The sequence below is a fragment of the Taudactylus pleione genome, unplaced genomic scaffold (assembly GCF_031769625.1).
Source record: "Taudactylus pleione unplaced genomic scaffold, aTauple2 ptg000685l, whole genome shotgun sequence".
In the NCBI taxonomy this organism is placed as follows: Eukaryota; Metazoa; Chordata; class Amphibia; order Anura; family Myobatrachidae; genus Taudactylus; species Taudactylus pleione.
Window position 1 is genome coordinate 1,429,445 of NW_028285087.1, and position 15,998 is coordinate 1,445,442.

The following is a 15,998-nucleotide window of genomic DNA, read 5'->3' on the forward strand; positions in this document are numbered from 1 at the left end:
TTTTACTCATATAATGGGCCATATTTAAGAAAGGAGTATGTGTAAAGATATATATAATGTGATCTAGGACACCTACTGTAATAACTGTGCATAAAATACAGTAGGAGTTGGACCAAGGTACACACACACACACACATATATATATATTAGGGGTGAGCGGGTTCGGATTTCTGAAATCCGAACCCCCCCGAGCCCCCCCGATCCGAGTCCGGCTCGACTTTTCCCGCCTGACTCGGATTCTGAAATCGAGGCAAAACGTCATCTTCCCGCCTTCCGAGTCTCGCGGGTTTTGGATCCTATATAAGGTACCCACGTCGGCGCCATTTTCTCACTCGGCTGTGGACAGTGAAGAGGGAGGGTGGGAGTTAGGGCTGTGTAGTGTAGTGTAGTGTAGTGCTGCTGTTGTCCACTACTTCAAAGTCCATAGGGGCTGGCTGTGTTGTGCTGTGCTGCTGTTGTTAATAGGGGCTGTGTCCACTACTTCAAAGCCCATAGGGGCTGGCTGGACTGTGTTGTGCAGTCAGTTCTCCATAGGGGCTGTGTCCACTCCAAAGTCCTGTGCAGTGTCCCAGTCCTAAAGGAGTGCTGTAGTGTTGTCCAGGGGGTGCTCTGTCCATCAGGGGTGCTCCCCCCAAGTGCTAAAAAAATAATATATTTTCTGTGTTTGTGAATTGTGTGCGCAGTAGCCGCACGTGCATCAACAAAGTAGTGCCAAGCGTGCGCCTGTGTCATAAGTAAAGGGCCGGCTGGCTTGACCGTTAAGGGTGCTGTAACCCCCGAAAGTACACTCCAGTCCAAACCAAAAAAAAAATTATTTTCTGTGTTTGTGAATTGTGTGCGCAGTAGCCGCACGTGCATCAACAAAGTAGTGCCAAGCGTGCGCCTGTGTCATAAGTAAAGGGCCGGCTGGCTTGACCGTTAAGGGTGCTGTAACCCCCGAAAGTACACTCCAGTCCAAACCTAAAAAAAAATTATTTTCTGTGTTTGTGAATTGTGTGCGCAGTAGCCGCACGTGCATCAACAAAGTAGTGCCAAGCGTGCGCCTGTGTCATAAGTAAAGGGCCAGCTGGCTTGACCGTTAAAGGGTGCTGTAACCCCCGAAAGTACACTCCAGTCCAAACCAAAAAAAAATTATTTTCTGTGTTTGTGAATTGTGTGCGCAGTAGCCGCACGTGCATCAACAAAGTAGTGCCAAGCGTGCGCCTGTGTCATAAGTAAAGGGCCGGCTGGCTTGACCGTTAAGGGTGCTGTAACCCCCGAAAGTACACTCCAGTCCAAACCAAAAAAAAAAATATTTTCTGTGTTTGTGAATTGTGTGCGCAGTAGCCGCACGTGCATCAACAAAGTAGTGCCAAGCGTGCGCCTGTGTCATAAGTAAAGGGCCGGCTGGCTTGACCGTTAAAGGGTGCTGTAACCCCCGAAAGTACACTCCAGTCCAAACCAAAAAAAAATTATTTTCTGTGTTTGTGAATTGTGTGCGCAGTAGCCGCACGTGCATCAACAAAGTAGTGCCAAGCGTGCGCCTGTGTCATAAGTAAAGGGCCGGCTGGCTTGACCGTTAAGGGTGCTGTAACCCCCGAAAGTACACTCCAGTCCAAACCAAAAAAAAATTATTTTCTGTGTTTGTGAATTGTGTGCACTGTGGCTGCACGTGCATCAACAAAGGAGCAGCGCCAAGCGTGCGCCTGTGTCCCATAAGTAAAGAGCCGGCTGGCTCATTTCTTAAAGGGTGGTGTAACCCACAAAGTGCACTACTCTCCAGCAAAAATAAAATAATATTTTCTGTGTTTGAGTGCGCTTTAGCCGCACGTATATATATCAATATAACATAAATGGAGGACCAAACTTTCTCCGATAAAAATAAAATAGGGAAAGATCAAGAACCTCTTCCTCCTAGTGCTGTTGCTGCTGCTGGGAGTTGTTCATCATCCCAGAGAGGAAGTAGGAACATCACTACTTTTACTAAACAATTGACCCTCCAACAGTCCCTAGCGATGAGGATGAAGTACGACAGCAGTCATCCTGAAGCAAAACGTATAACTGAGGCCTTGACTGCTATGTTGGTGTTAGACGTGCGTCCGGTATCCGACATTAGTGCAGTGGGATTTAGACAATTGATGGAGGTAGTGTGTCCTCGGTTCCAAATCCCGTCTAGATTCCACCTGCATCCTCAAAGCAGCAGCGACAAGCGTGCGTCTGTCTGTTAAAGGGTGGTGACACCCTCAAAGTGTTCTACACAAACAATTAAAATATTGTTCTTTTTTTTTCGGTCTTTGTGAAATGTGTGGGCTGTAGCCTCACCTGCATCCTTAAAGCAGCAGCGACAAGCGTGCGTCTGTCTGTTAAAGGTTGGTGTAACTCTCAAAGTGTTCCAAAAAATAAAAAACTATTTTTTTAATGTGTTTGTGACTTGTGTGCGATGTAGCCACACTTGCATCCTCAAAGCAGCAGCGACAAGCGTGCGTCTGTCTGTTAAAGGGTGGTGACACCCTCAAAGTGTGCTACACAAACAATTAAAATATTGTTCTTTTTTTTTTGGTCTTTGTGAAATGTGTGGGCTGTAGCCGCACCTGCATCCTTAAAGCAGCAGCGACAAGCGTGCGTCTGTCTGTTAAAGGGTGGTGACACCCTCAAAGTGTTCTACACAAACAATTAAAATATTGTTCTTTTTTTTTCGGTCTTTGTGAAATGTGTGGGCTGTAGCCGCACCTGCATCCTTAAAGCAGCAGCGACAAGCGTGCGTCTGTCTGTTAAAGGGTGGTGTAACTCTCAAAGTGTTCCAAAAAATAAAAAACTATTTTTTAAATGTGTTTGTGACTTGTGTGCGATGTAGCCACACTTGCATCCTCAAAGCAGCAGCGACAAGCGTGCGTCTGTCTGTTAAAGGGTGGTGACACCCTCAAAGTGTGCTACAGAAACAATTAAAATATTGTTCTTTTTTTTTCTGTCTATGTGAATTGTGTGGGCTGTAGCCGCACCTGCATCCTTAAAGCAGCAGCGACAAGCGTGCGTCTGTCTGTTAAAGGGTGATGACACCTCAAAGTGTTCTACACAAACAATTAAAATATTGTTCTTTTTTTTTTCGGTCTTTGTGAAATGTGTGGGCTGTAGCCGTACCTGCATCCTTAAAGCAGCAGCGACAAGCGTGCGTCTGTCTGTTAAAGGGTGGTGACACCTCAAAGTGTTCTACACAAACAATTAAAATATTCTTCTTCTTTTTTCTGTCTTTGTGAATTGTGTGGGCTGTAGCCGCACTTGCATCCTCAAAGCAGCAGCGACAAGCGTGCGTCTGTCTGTTAAAGGGTGGTGTAACCCTCAAAGTGTGCTCCACAAACAATAAAAATATTCTTTTTTTTTTTCTGTCTTTGTGAATTGTGTGGGCTGTAGCCGCACTTGAATCCTCAAAGCAGCAGCGACAAGCGTGCGTCTGTCTGTTAAAGGATTACATCGGTGACAGCATCCAAGTAGGCATGTCAGACAGTCCGTACCTGTACTGGCAGGAAAAAGAAGCAATTTGGAGGTCCCTGTACAAACTGGCTCTATTTTACCTGAGTTGCCCCCCCTCCAGTGTGTACTCCGAAAGAGTGTTTAGTGCAGCCGGGAACCTTGTCAGCGAAAGGCGTAGGAGGTTGCTTCCACAAAATGTGGAGAAGATGATGTTCATAAAATGAATTATCAACTCTTCCAGGGAGACCAGCCTCCAGAACGTACAGAGGGACCTGTGGTTCCAGCAGGGACGAATTAATACTCTGTGAGGATGAGGATGTACACACTGAAGAGGGTGAGAAATCGGTGGATGAGGAGGATGAGGATGACATCTTGCCTCCGTAGAGCCAGTTTGTGCAGGGACACATTAATTGCCAGCTTGTTTTGTGGGGGCCCAAACGAACCAATCATTTCAGCCACAGTTGTGTGGCAGACCCTGGCGCTGAAATGATTGATTTGTTAAAGTGTGCATGTCCTGTTTATACAACATAAGGGTGGGTGGGAGGGCCCAAGGACAATTCCATCTTGCACTTCTTTTTTTTCTTTGCATTATGTACAGTTTGGGGCCTAGTTTTTCTAACTGCCATCCTGTCTGCCACTGCAGTGTCACTTCTAGATGGGTCACGTGTTTGTGCCGCCCACTCGTGTCGCTTAGCATAGTCATCCAGCTACCTCGGTGCAACCTTTTGGACATGAAAACACTATTGTGAGGTGTTCAGTGTTCAGAATAGACTGGAAATGAGTGGAAATTAAGGTTATTGAGGTTAATAATAGCATAGGAGCAGAGAAACCAACAAATTCTGTGATTTTAGCTGTTTTTATGCTTTTTTTTAAAAAAATACAGATCCAAAACACAAAACCCAGAACCCAAAACACGGAAGGGTGGTTTTGGCAAAACCAATCCAGATCCAAAACACGAAGAAAGATCCAGATCCAAAACCAAAACACGAAAAGTGGCCGGTGCACACCCCTAATATATATATATATATATATATATATATATATATATATATATGGGATGTAGTTAGGAAGCCGACGATCAAAATGCCGACCGCCGGCTTCCCGACTGTCAATTCCCAGCAGGGGTCTAATGATAGGCGTCGAAATCCTGATGCCTATCATTATAACTATGGCCCTCATTCAGAGCCGTTCGCTATTTGCGGTCGTTCGTTCAAAAACAAGGGGTGGCTATTCAAATGATCCATTCGCACATTGCAGTCTGTTCACACCTCTAAGTCTGAACGAGCGAGCAAAACATACGCTTGTTTATTTGATAAAAACGCCCCCTGGCCGCTCGCACCATACGTCATGTCCGCTATTTATTAGATTAATCGAGTACATTGTACAGCGTATGAACTGCTCGCTCTTCTTGTGGTTGGTTTTTTCAACCGCTATTTTGCGAGCAGTTCTGAGTTTAAAAAAACCAAGTGACGTGGTCAATGACACTGCTGGATTAATTATGCACACCCTTAAAACGCCCGTTTTGACCTTTAAGCACGCCTGCGTTCGAATTCCACTCCCCCGTTTTCAAGCACCTTCCCCTGTTACCACCAACATACGCCTCATTCTGTAACTCAAAATAGCAGGCACTCGCTATATAGCGTACAAACGATTTTCGGCCGCACTGACTGGTTCGCGCATGCGTACTAAAAACCGTACGCATGTACAGATGTGCGAACATCGCTCGGAACGAGCGTACTGCCGCTAACGAGCGGCTCTGAATGAGGGCCCATGTCTGGTGCCCGGGAGGCGGGCGCGGACAGCCGCGTGGGGGAGGGTTAGGTTAGGGGCTCCTGGGGGGGGACTTAGGGTCAGGCACCCCCCCCGGGAGCATTATGGTTAGGCTAGGGGAAGGGGGGGTTAGGCACCCCTGGGGGGAGGTTAGGGTTAGGCTGCGGGGAGGGGGCTTTAGGTTTAGGCACTTACAGGGGGAGGTTAGGGTTAGGCAACCCTAAAGGAGGGTTGGGGGGGGGAGAGAGTTTGAAATAGTTAATTTACTTACCTTGTCGGGATCTTCACTGCCAGTCTTCGAACCGCCAAACTTAGGTCATACTGATCCTATATATAGGATGGATTATGAACTTAGTAAAGTTAGAAATTGGACTAATGGTAATCAGAAATATCATTCTGAACAATATTTTAACACTAATATTAATTCCAATAGGAATCACTATATTCCAAGAACTGTTAAGTTTGGTAGGGATATAAAACAGTTTAATATGAGATGTAAAGACTCTACAGATTCCCGCTTGAGTAATGAAATACCAGTAAAAAATAGATTTGAGGTATTCAGATCACCTTCAAAATCTCCCCCACTAGGTCCCATTTTTTAGGGAAAGATCGCTATCACCCCAACATGCCTCACAAAAAATAAACCTTACATCAAAAATTAGATTCCCCGATGGGTTTAAAAAAACACTTCAGACAATACCTAGCTGATGTAGAAGAGGAAGGGGAAAGTTCGCCAAAAAGAGGGCCAAATTGGAACATACAAAATCGAAGGGGGAGGGGATTCCTCTCATCAAAGGTTTTATCCGTCCCACAGACTCAATTATTAAATAAAGGACTAAAATTTGCCCCTAGTCAACATGTAGACAAGTTTAATCTATTTGTTGACCTAAATAAATTTACCCGGAATCTGACATTACAACACCATTTTTTTAAAACTCCTGTGCAAAAACTTGATTATCAGCCCAAAAAGAAACCGTTAGTATCTTTACCCTCCAAATATTACCCTGTTGAGTCCAGGGGAAGTCATATAGACATATTTTCTGATGCAGTCAACGAAGACTTTAGGAAACTGGAACTTAAAAAGAACAATAGAGGAGCTCTGAAAGAGTTATCTCAAGATCAGGCGATTGTTAAAAAAATGCAGACAAAGGGGGCAGTGTTGTCTTGCAGAATAAGTCCAATTATATCTCATAAGCTAATAAGATTTTGGGGGATGAAGAAACTTATTGTAAGTTAACGGAGGACCCCACTTTAAAATTTCAGGTAGAACTATATGGGTTATTGAATAAGGCTAAATGTGATGGAATAATAGATCAGGTGGAAATGTATTATTTATATGTCCAACATCCAAAAATTTCCACTTTTTATCACATACCAAAGATCCATAAGACAGGGACTCCCCACCGGGGAGACCCATTATCTCCAGTGTGGAGTCCCTTACCTCTAATCTTTTGCATTATATCGATTTAAAGTTGCAGCCTTGTGTCAAATGTCAAAACTGGATTATTGGCTAAGACAAGATCAGTTTAAAATTGAAGCGTGCGCGACACCATCTTGCAAATGGCAGCTAGACTCCATTTTAGAAACAAGAATCTGCAAGACGCCATTTTGTGACCAGCGTCACTTTAAGTTACAACTCAGGAGCTAAGAATAGATGGCAATGTTTTTGATAATCTACCAAGGGCAACTGGAAGAACAAGCTTCCTGAGTAAAAGTAAATAGAATAGACAATGGGTATTTTTACATACAAATTGGGAATCCCTGGATGCAGACAAAGTATAGTTGTGGCAATTGTAATATAATCCAGGCATTGATCTACACAATTGGATTTGTCTGAATCCAAACAGGTTTTAGTTTCATACCTAGACAGGATGGTCTAGTCTCACAGCTGGAAGTCACATTTGCATTGCAGTCTGAAACTATGTGTGTGTATGTATGTATATATATATATATATATATATATAAATATGTTAAGTCCATCATAGATGGAATCTCATGCATAAACACCGCACATTACGCACAATTGAGCTGCTAACATGACGCCCAGTAGCGAATGCACAATTATTAGCATCGTGCGATTGCATCTTTCACCATTTCACATACACACATTATGCTTAAGACCCCGAATGAAAATACCGTTTATTAGCTTTATGCGCACGCATCTGCCCCAAGTTAACTAGCGTCCTTATATCAAACCCCGAATACTCACACATTACATATTCACACATAAGGTTTAATAAGCTTTAAAGTGTATGATTTAAGTTGGTTCAGTTAGTTTAAATGCTGAGAAATTAAGATATTTGATAACTAAGGTATTATACATGCTAAACAAGTCGTGTTTGGATTTGTACTGATGCGTACTCTTTTTACAGTATTCCGGTGTTATCGGTGGGGAGATCGCATCATGCATTCTCGAGTTATGGTTCGCAGAGCCTACAAGCAACAAAATGTATATTTCATGAGGATGTTGCAGGGGGCGGGAAGGGAAAGACACCCAGCTGTTAGAGGCAGGGAGAGTCTATTTGAACCAGCCTGTTAAATGCTTTGTAACAGATGCTTCTCCCCTGGGAACCAATGACATCAGCAGCAAACTTCTCTATTGTCCTGTCTATTCTGGGGGGTTATAAATATGTGTGCTCCAACACTGGGTCTTTAGTCTTCTTGCTGAATGCTGACTGAGGGGTTTCTTGCTGATGCCTAACATCTGGTACCAGAAGCGCTGCGTATGTATACTGTACTTGGGTCTGTATAATTCCTTTTGCACCTAAATTTTGTCTGGATCAATTGCGTGTAACTGTCTGAACTTTTATTTGAATAACACTTGTGCTTTGGAACCACAGACTCCAGGTCTAAGTCTTTATTTACTGTATGACTGCGTACGCAAATTAGCGTCTTCCTTAGAGGTTTATACAAAGGATTTTAGAAGGTACAGGCAGGGGTATATAGAGGTTCATTTTAATACCAACAGATGGGGGCTCGTCGAGTGAAGTCACTTACCTACTCACACGGCACATACGTCTAGCGATATCTCAGCAAAGGGTGGAGTGGCCACATACAGGCTTTTCCTGTAACCGCTTTTTGCTGAAAGATCGCTATCCGTTTTTGTGTGAGCCAAGGGAGCTGACTAGAATCTAGGGACAAGAAAGGAAAAAGTTTGTTTTCCTTTGTTGATAGAACCTAATCTTAGAGGGGTGCCGCAGTATTGAGTACGCGGCTGAGATGCATTTTTACGTACGTAGTTAAAAAGTCATTATACGGTTGTGTGGTAGTTGCATTATTGTGTATGCGGCTGGTTGCACAGTAGCGTATACGCACTTCCGGTTCTGCTACCACGTGTTTTAACAAAGCCGTTGAGGTTTACCTTTTTCAATTATTACCAATATCTGGGTTAACGTTTATTTTTCTGCGCAGGAAAAAGTGTGTAACAGTGGACAGTTAAGGGTATCGTATGATCCTTAAGGGCTAGGTGCAAGGGTTAGCCTAGCCGCTCGGTAAGCAGCTTTACCGTTCTATACACAGTAGCAGGTGTACATGTTGTCTTTGTTGTAGAGAGGTGCGTGAGAGTAGCCGACATATAAACTCTCATAGGTGTGGAAGTTGCCTTACTAAATCTTATCCGGGTGTGGAAGTTGCCTTTTTCAAATCTTATCCAGGTGTGTGGGCGCCGCTGACTTAAATCGTCCACAGGTAAGTGAAAGTATCTTGATTGTCTTTTTACCAGTCTAAATCTTTATTGAAAAGCATAGGATTTTGTCCCAGAATGGGAGCCATGCAAACAGTAAAGATGTTAGACAATGATGTGCTGCTAATGGAGGTGCCGATCGGATCGGCCTGTTATATTATGCATTCTAAGTACGGTACTTATGCAATAAGGTATTGTGATTTATGGTTTAATATGATGAGGAAGAGTGTTAGACCGTTTCCCAGAATTGGTAGTTTTGATAAAAATGTGTTAGACATGTCCAGGATCACATCAGTTTGATGCGCTCCCAAGAGAAAAAGGTTAAATATTTTGAATGTTTAAAACTGTGGCAGCATGAGGGGGATGCTTGGCTTAAAAATGTGCAAACGACGCAAACTAGCGTCGCGAGCACATTGCCAGAAAATACATCCGTGACGCTAAATTGCAATACGGGCGAGCCGCAAAATGGCGCGCACATGTGGCAAGGTAGCATTGTGGAGAGTATTGCCAGCAGTTCACGCTCACCTCCCCCACCTTATGTGGATGGAGGTGCAGTTACCAAAAATACCCATAAAAATGTAACAAGCAATATGTACCCTCTCTTAAGCAACCATAAAGAAAATGTTTATGATATGGATGATGATCCTATTGTAATGTCTGCCATTTCCCATGCTGTGCAGATGATAGATGCTGCATCACCACAATCACGAGTGGTCCGCCATCTCCATCGGGAACAGCAAGGGAAGTGTTAACACCCTCTGCACCCGTAGAGGAAGTTGTTCATACCATACGTAGCAGCAGCAGATTAAACCCCCAGCCAGGTAACCAGGTCAGAGGTAGCAACGCTGCCGGTCTGCATCCCATTCAGACGATAACTGTTCCGAATGGAAATGCAGACGCAAACGGTGTAGTGCCCATGAGGGAAGTAGTAATGCATTGTCCTTGGACAAGAGCATAACTAAATTCCATCATAAATGATTTCCCCGATCCCAAAAAGGAACTAGCCAAATGTCAAAGATTTTTGAGAAATTTGGGTAGTTCTCATGAGCCAACTAATAAAGATTGGCGTGTGGTGTTAAGGGCCTGTCTGCCACGCAATACCGACGTGACAAAATTTATCACGGATTGTGTATTGAATGGTGACGTTCCCTTAACAGACCAAGTAAACCAAGGTAACATTTCCCGCATTGTAACTCAATTGGGTGTATATTTTCCAGTAGTAGTTAACTGGAACAAAATTTTCACAATTAAGCAAAAGGAGAGTGAAACTTGCAGAAGACTATTGCGACCGGGCTCTGCAGGCTATCACCCAGTACACTGGGATAGAAGATATTAAAGATAGCACTCACCACAGGGGAATGATAGTCACGGTACTCATAGACGGTCTGAAAGACGATTTAAAGATTTGGGTTCAGACCTTACAGCCTGGCTGGAGGGGACTCACAATAGATAACCTCATAGAGTCTGCCATAGAACATGATAAAAATATCACAAAGAAGAGAGAGACCCAGAGCGAAAAACTAATGGCTGTCAGTATACAAGCTCTGGAAGGAATGACAATAAAATCACAGCCAACCGACACACCTGCACCCACACACACACCTGCACAATTACACATCCTCACCAATCCCACACCACAGCAAACACATCCTTATCCCACATATCATACACAACCATAGGTCCCATACTCATATCCCCCACAATATCCTTACCCTCCCTATCCTTACCCATACCCACCATCTTTCCCTCTTGCTCAAATCCCACAACAATCATTTCATACACCCCGTTTAAAATTATGTTTTAACTGTCACCAAGTGGGACACGTAAGTAAGAACTGCAAAGTGAAGAACACCACACAGGAACACGAGTTTCCCATGGGTTCATAGGCAACCCCAGTATTTTCTCCCAGGCCTTATATGACTGTTTACTATCTTTTCAACCTATCAATGGATCTGTTCTAATGTAAAATGTGGACGATTTATTGTTGTATTTTAGGTCATGTTTAAATTATATTAAACTGTTGTGCTTTATCTCCCACTCATAGGACGCAAGGTTTCTAAGGATAAACAGCAGCGATGCCAGGCTGAGGTCGACTACTCGGAATACTAACCAAACCAGTGGCCCAGACATTATTTAGAGCAGTAGCTATTAATAACAAGATTTAATTGCAGGAACCTGTATGGAGATACTATATCCCTAGAATTATTAAAAATGATAGGGGGACTTATTTTACAGGTGACATTTCCAAGAACATGTGTAAGATGATGGGTAACAACACTAAGATTATCCCAGACTGTCTTTTCCTTTATTTGCCCCCCCTTTGAGATACTGTTCAAACAGGCAGCCTCATGTGAAAATATGATAATGAGGTTACTGTGCAGGGTCTCACGAAGATGAATGAGAATAACCGAAATTGAAAGTGTTATTTAATGCAAACTGTCATGATGTCAAATCTGGAGAATTTGTTATGATCCAAATTTTTTTTAGCTCAGGTTATTTGACTGATCGGTGGAAAGGTCCGTATCTAATGATACAATATCCTCAAAGAGTGGCCGGGGAAGATACGTGGGTCCATTCCACTCACTATAGGGAGGTTAACCAACCGGTGGAGATACAAGGCGGAGACAAGGCCGATAACGTGGATCTGTCGATTGCGAGCTTGTGCCGGAAGGATTAAAAAGGTGACAGTGAGATATCTGAGCTAAAGAAATGTGTGGATCAGTGCTTCCAGCGATGGAGTGGTCTGCTGTGGTCATCCTAGTTATTTTTCTTTCCAGAGTTTTGTCGTGATGATCTGTTTGGGGATACTCAGTGTCTGTGATGGAGGACCGATTGAGGAAATGGGAGCTGATGGCGGAGCTGATGGAGTGGAGTCAGGAGGAGTGCAATGCCAATCAGGGGAGTGTCTGACCAATTTTAGTATTGTAATTGTTATGTTATTTGGGAAGAATACTTCCAGAAGTTATGACCCTCACACATGTTGAAATGCTTGGTATACATAAAAACACACCATCACCATATCTTCACACGCAATATGAACATAGAGGCAAAATAAATATGATACCTGGTGAATGTTGCACCTATGTCACCAATGATACCAGCGACCCTAAGGAGGTGATAGACCGAAAGATGGATGAAATTCTGCAGCTAAAATGGGAGTTTCGTAAGAACCATAATGCTTCAGTGGCTGAAGTAGGGGAAAAGATAGAAGGATGGGTGTCATGGCTGAATCCAGTGAAATGGTTCTCAGGTCTAGGGGAATGGGTCCAGGAAGTGATCGCTAGCATAGGCAAATTCTTGATCCTTATACTGATTATCATAATAATTGGCATATGCGTCCGGTGTGTTCCTATTGTGTTGAAGTGTGGAAAATGTAAAAATAGAGTAAAACGAATGAAATCATGATGGTGGCCAGTATGAATACCGAGGTAGGTACAGAACTCCATTACAACCCTGAGCTAGGAAATACCATCATTTAATGTATTATATTTAGCCATGCATAAAAAAATGTATTATTGAAATGTTATTTTGTAAAAACACCCCAAATAATGTAAAGTCTCAATTCCCCTTCAAGACTGCTTTTATAAGACTGGTGCATCCCCACACCTTTCACATGATCTTACAAGATCCGCAGTGTGCGTATAATAGTAGTTTTATGTCCCCACTCAGAGACACATTATTGATGGATTAAGAACCACCCTGTGCCATCCCATGATAACACTAAATAATATGTAAATGTAAGCCTAAATTAAATTCTAATAGCAGATTGTGATAGCATGTTGTTCGCTATCAAAGGGTGGACTGTCAAAACTGGATTATTGGCTAAGACAAGATCAGTTTAAAATTGAAGCGTGTGTGACGCCATCTTGCAAATGGCAGCTAGACTCCATTTTAGAAACAAGAATCTGCAAGACGCCATTTTGCGACCAGCGTCACTTTAATTTACAACTCAGGAGCTAAGAACAGATGGCAATGTTTTTGATAATCTACCAAGGGCAACTGGAAGAACAAGCTTCCTGAGTAAAAGTAAATAGAATAGACAATGGGTATTTTTACATACAAATTGGGAATCCCTGGATGCAGACATAGTATAGTTGTGGCAATTGTAATATAATCCAGGCATTGATCTACACAATTGGATGAGCCTGAATCCAAACAGGTTTTAGTTTCATACCTAGACAGGATGGTCTAGTCTCACAGCTGGAAGTCACATTTGCATTGCAGTCTGAAACTGTGAGTGAGGAATGATATATGTGTGTATGTATATATATATATATATATATATATATATAAATATATATGTTAAGTCCATCATAGATGGAATTCCATGCATAAACACCACACATTACGCACAATTGAGCTGCTAACATGACGCCCAGTAGCGAATGCACAATTATTAGCATCATGCGATTGCATCTTTCACCATTTCACATACACACATTATGCTTAAGACCCTGAATGAAAATACCGTTTATTAGCTTTATGTGCATGCATCTGCCCCAAGTTAACTAGCGTCCTTATATCAAACCCCGAATACTCACACATTACATATTCACACATAAGGTTTAATAAGCTTTAAAGTGTATGATTTAAGTTGGTTCAGTTAGTTTAAATGCTGAGAAATTAAGATATTTGATAACTAAGGTATTATACATGCTAAACAAGTCGTGTTTGGATTTGTACTGATGCGTACTCTTTTTACAGTATTTCGGTGTTATCGGTGGGGAGATCGCATCATGCATTCTCGAGTTATGGATCGCAGAGCCTACAAGCAACAAAATGTATATTTCATGAGGATGTTGCAGGGGGCAGGGAGGGAAAGACACCCAGCTGTTAGAGGCAGGAAGAGTCTATTTGAACCAGCCTGTTAAATGCTTTGTAACAGATGCTTCTCCCCTGGGAACCAATGACATCAGCAGCAAACTTCTCTATTGTCCTGTCTATTCTGGGGGGGTATAAATATGTGTGCTCCAACACTGGGTCTTTAGTCTTCTTGCTGAATGCTGACTGAGGGGTTTCTTGCTGATGCCTAACATCTGGTACCGGAAGTGCTGCGTATGTATACTGTAATTGGGTCTGTATAATTCCTTCTGCACCTAAATTGTGTCTGGATCAATTGCGTGTAACTGTCTGAACTGTTATATATGAATGTAACAAACCCTCAATGCGCTATCGATCATACATTTATAGAAGAAATAACACTCAAATAAATATATATTTATTATGTGTGTATCTTGCTCTTTGATGAGGTGCTCACAGCGTCCCCCTCCCCAGCATGCAGCCACGCCTCCCACGATTAGGTCATGCCCCTTCCACCGGACCGGCTCTTGGCAGCCCTGTGTGTGCCAGGAGAGATGCTGTGTTTGTGGCTGGTCAGACCTGCCGCATATGCTGTGTGCTGATATTTATGCTGTTGCACGTCATGAGAAGGCGGCAGTGGGTGTCCCTATGCTCGGCCATGCTTTGGAAGGCATTAGCATATTTTAGAAACTGCAGTTGCGATTGCATTGGCGCAAAACTCTGAATCAGGCCCTAAATCTGTGTGATGAATTAACATGTGAAAGGGCACTAAAAATATACATTCACACACGTCCCGATAGGATATGCTCTATCTGTTATACCAGCTGCCACTCACTTGTCAGCCCGTTCCTGCCCCAGGGCATCCGTCACGTAATTAATATCCTGGTAACTCCAGCAGGCAGCGATTGGAATCGCCGGATAATAGAACAGGAACCCAATACACATTTCATTTAAGGAACTCGGTCCTCCCTATGGAGATAAATGTTATTCACATACAAATGTCTGAGTACTAGAAGGAACGCCAGCTCTAAGAGTCAACTTATCATGAGAAACGTTATGGTACCTGCCTGGCAGTAGCAAATAGTAAGCTATAAACCAAGACTGCACTAGGGATGGCCGTTGGTGGGTGTCCATAATAGATTACCATCGATGGCACAAAAACCATCTATGGTGAACCATCAAGGGTTTGCACCCCCTTCGATGGTCACTGCTGCTGGGGGCGGAGTGGGCCAATCAAAAATTAGGGCGAGGCTTAGCTGCCTCTGAAGGGTGGGGCTAAGCTCCATCCTGTCGAGGAAAAAAAAAAAAAATCCCGCTTATCCATCCTTTGGTTCTGTGCAATCGATGGCAAAACTAGTTAACATCAGTTGGCCACCATCATGTTTTGAAACTATCGATGATGGATGGCCATCCCTAGACTGCACTTTGGGCCTGATTCAACACGGATCGCAGATGCGGTTACGCACGCAGACGGCCGATTGATGCGTTCTGGGCATGCGTATGCATTGCAGTGCATGTGCGCGAAGGCAACACTGTGATTGCACATCGATCGCAGTTGCCATGCAGACCCATCGCAGAGTGATTGACAGGAAGTGAGCATTTGGGGGTGGTGATTGGCGAAACGCAGGCGTGCCAATGCATTAGAATGCCGTTACAGGGGCGTGCATAAATTAGCCACTGCGATGGCATACGCAGCCTGAGCTCTCACTGCGTGCAGGAAGTTTAGCAATTTCTGAGTAAGGTCTGACCTTGTGTAATTGTGCGTGAGGCTCCGATGTTAGTTGATGGTACAGATGTTTTTTCGCAGACTTGCAATGTATTACAGATGTGAGTAAGGGTAAGTGGGCGTCTATATGTTGGCCTGTGATGGCAGTGCGATCGCAGTCATTAGCATGTTTTCGCAGCAGAACTGTGTGAGCTATTGCAACCGCGATCGCATCTGCAATCCGCGCTGAATCAGGCCTCTTCTCCACATACTCCTAAAAGTGCTGATGCTGGGTTGAAGATCCGCCAGTTTGTGCAGAGCATTTTCCATGTTTTCACACTGTGCATGCTCCGTAACCGAGTATACACAAGCACTGGCGATGCAGAGTAATAAAACAGTCAATCACTTCTTCGCTTGTGACTGAAGAGACGGTAACTGGGCCGTAACGGGACGTTATCATGTAGGCCCGGTGCAGAGAGGTTGTGCTGGTGGAACTACGGCCTACTCAAAACATTTATTTTAGCAGAGGCTAAAAGGAAAAAAGAAATTCCTTTTGGGGAGCGCTCTTTAGTAGAATAAATCAATACTATAACA

General features: G+C 43.4%; 1 protein-coding gene across 1 annotated transcript in view; it reads right to left on the reverse strand.

The window, feature by feature from the left end:
* The window catches only part of LOC148477852 (putative DBH-like monooxygenase protein 2), a 61,723-nt gene that overhangs the window by 12,179 nt on the left and 33,546 nt on the right, over positions 1–15,998 (reverse strand). Inside the window, exon 11 of the mRNA XM_088456067.1 lies at positions 14,535–14,668. Within this exon, the coding sequence (XP_088312193.1) occupies positions 14,535–14,668 (134 nt within the window). The remainder of the gene's footprint in view (positions 1–14,534; positions 14,669–15,998) is intronic.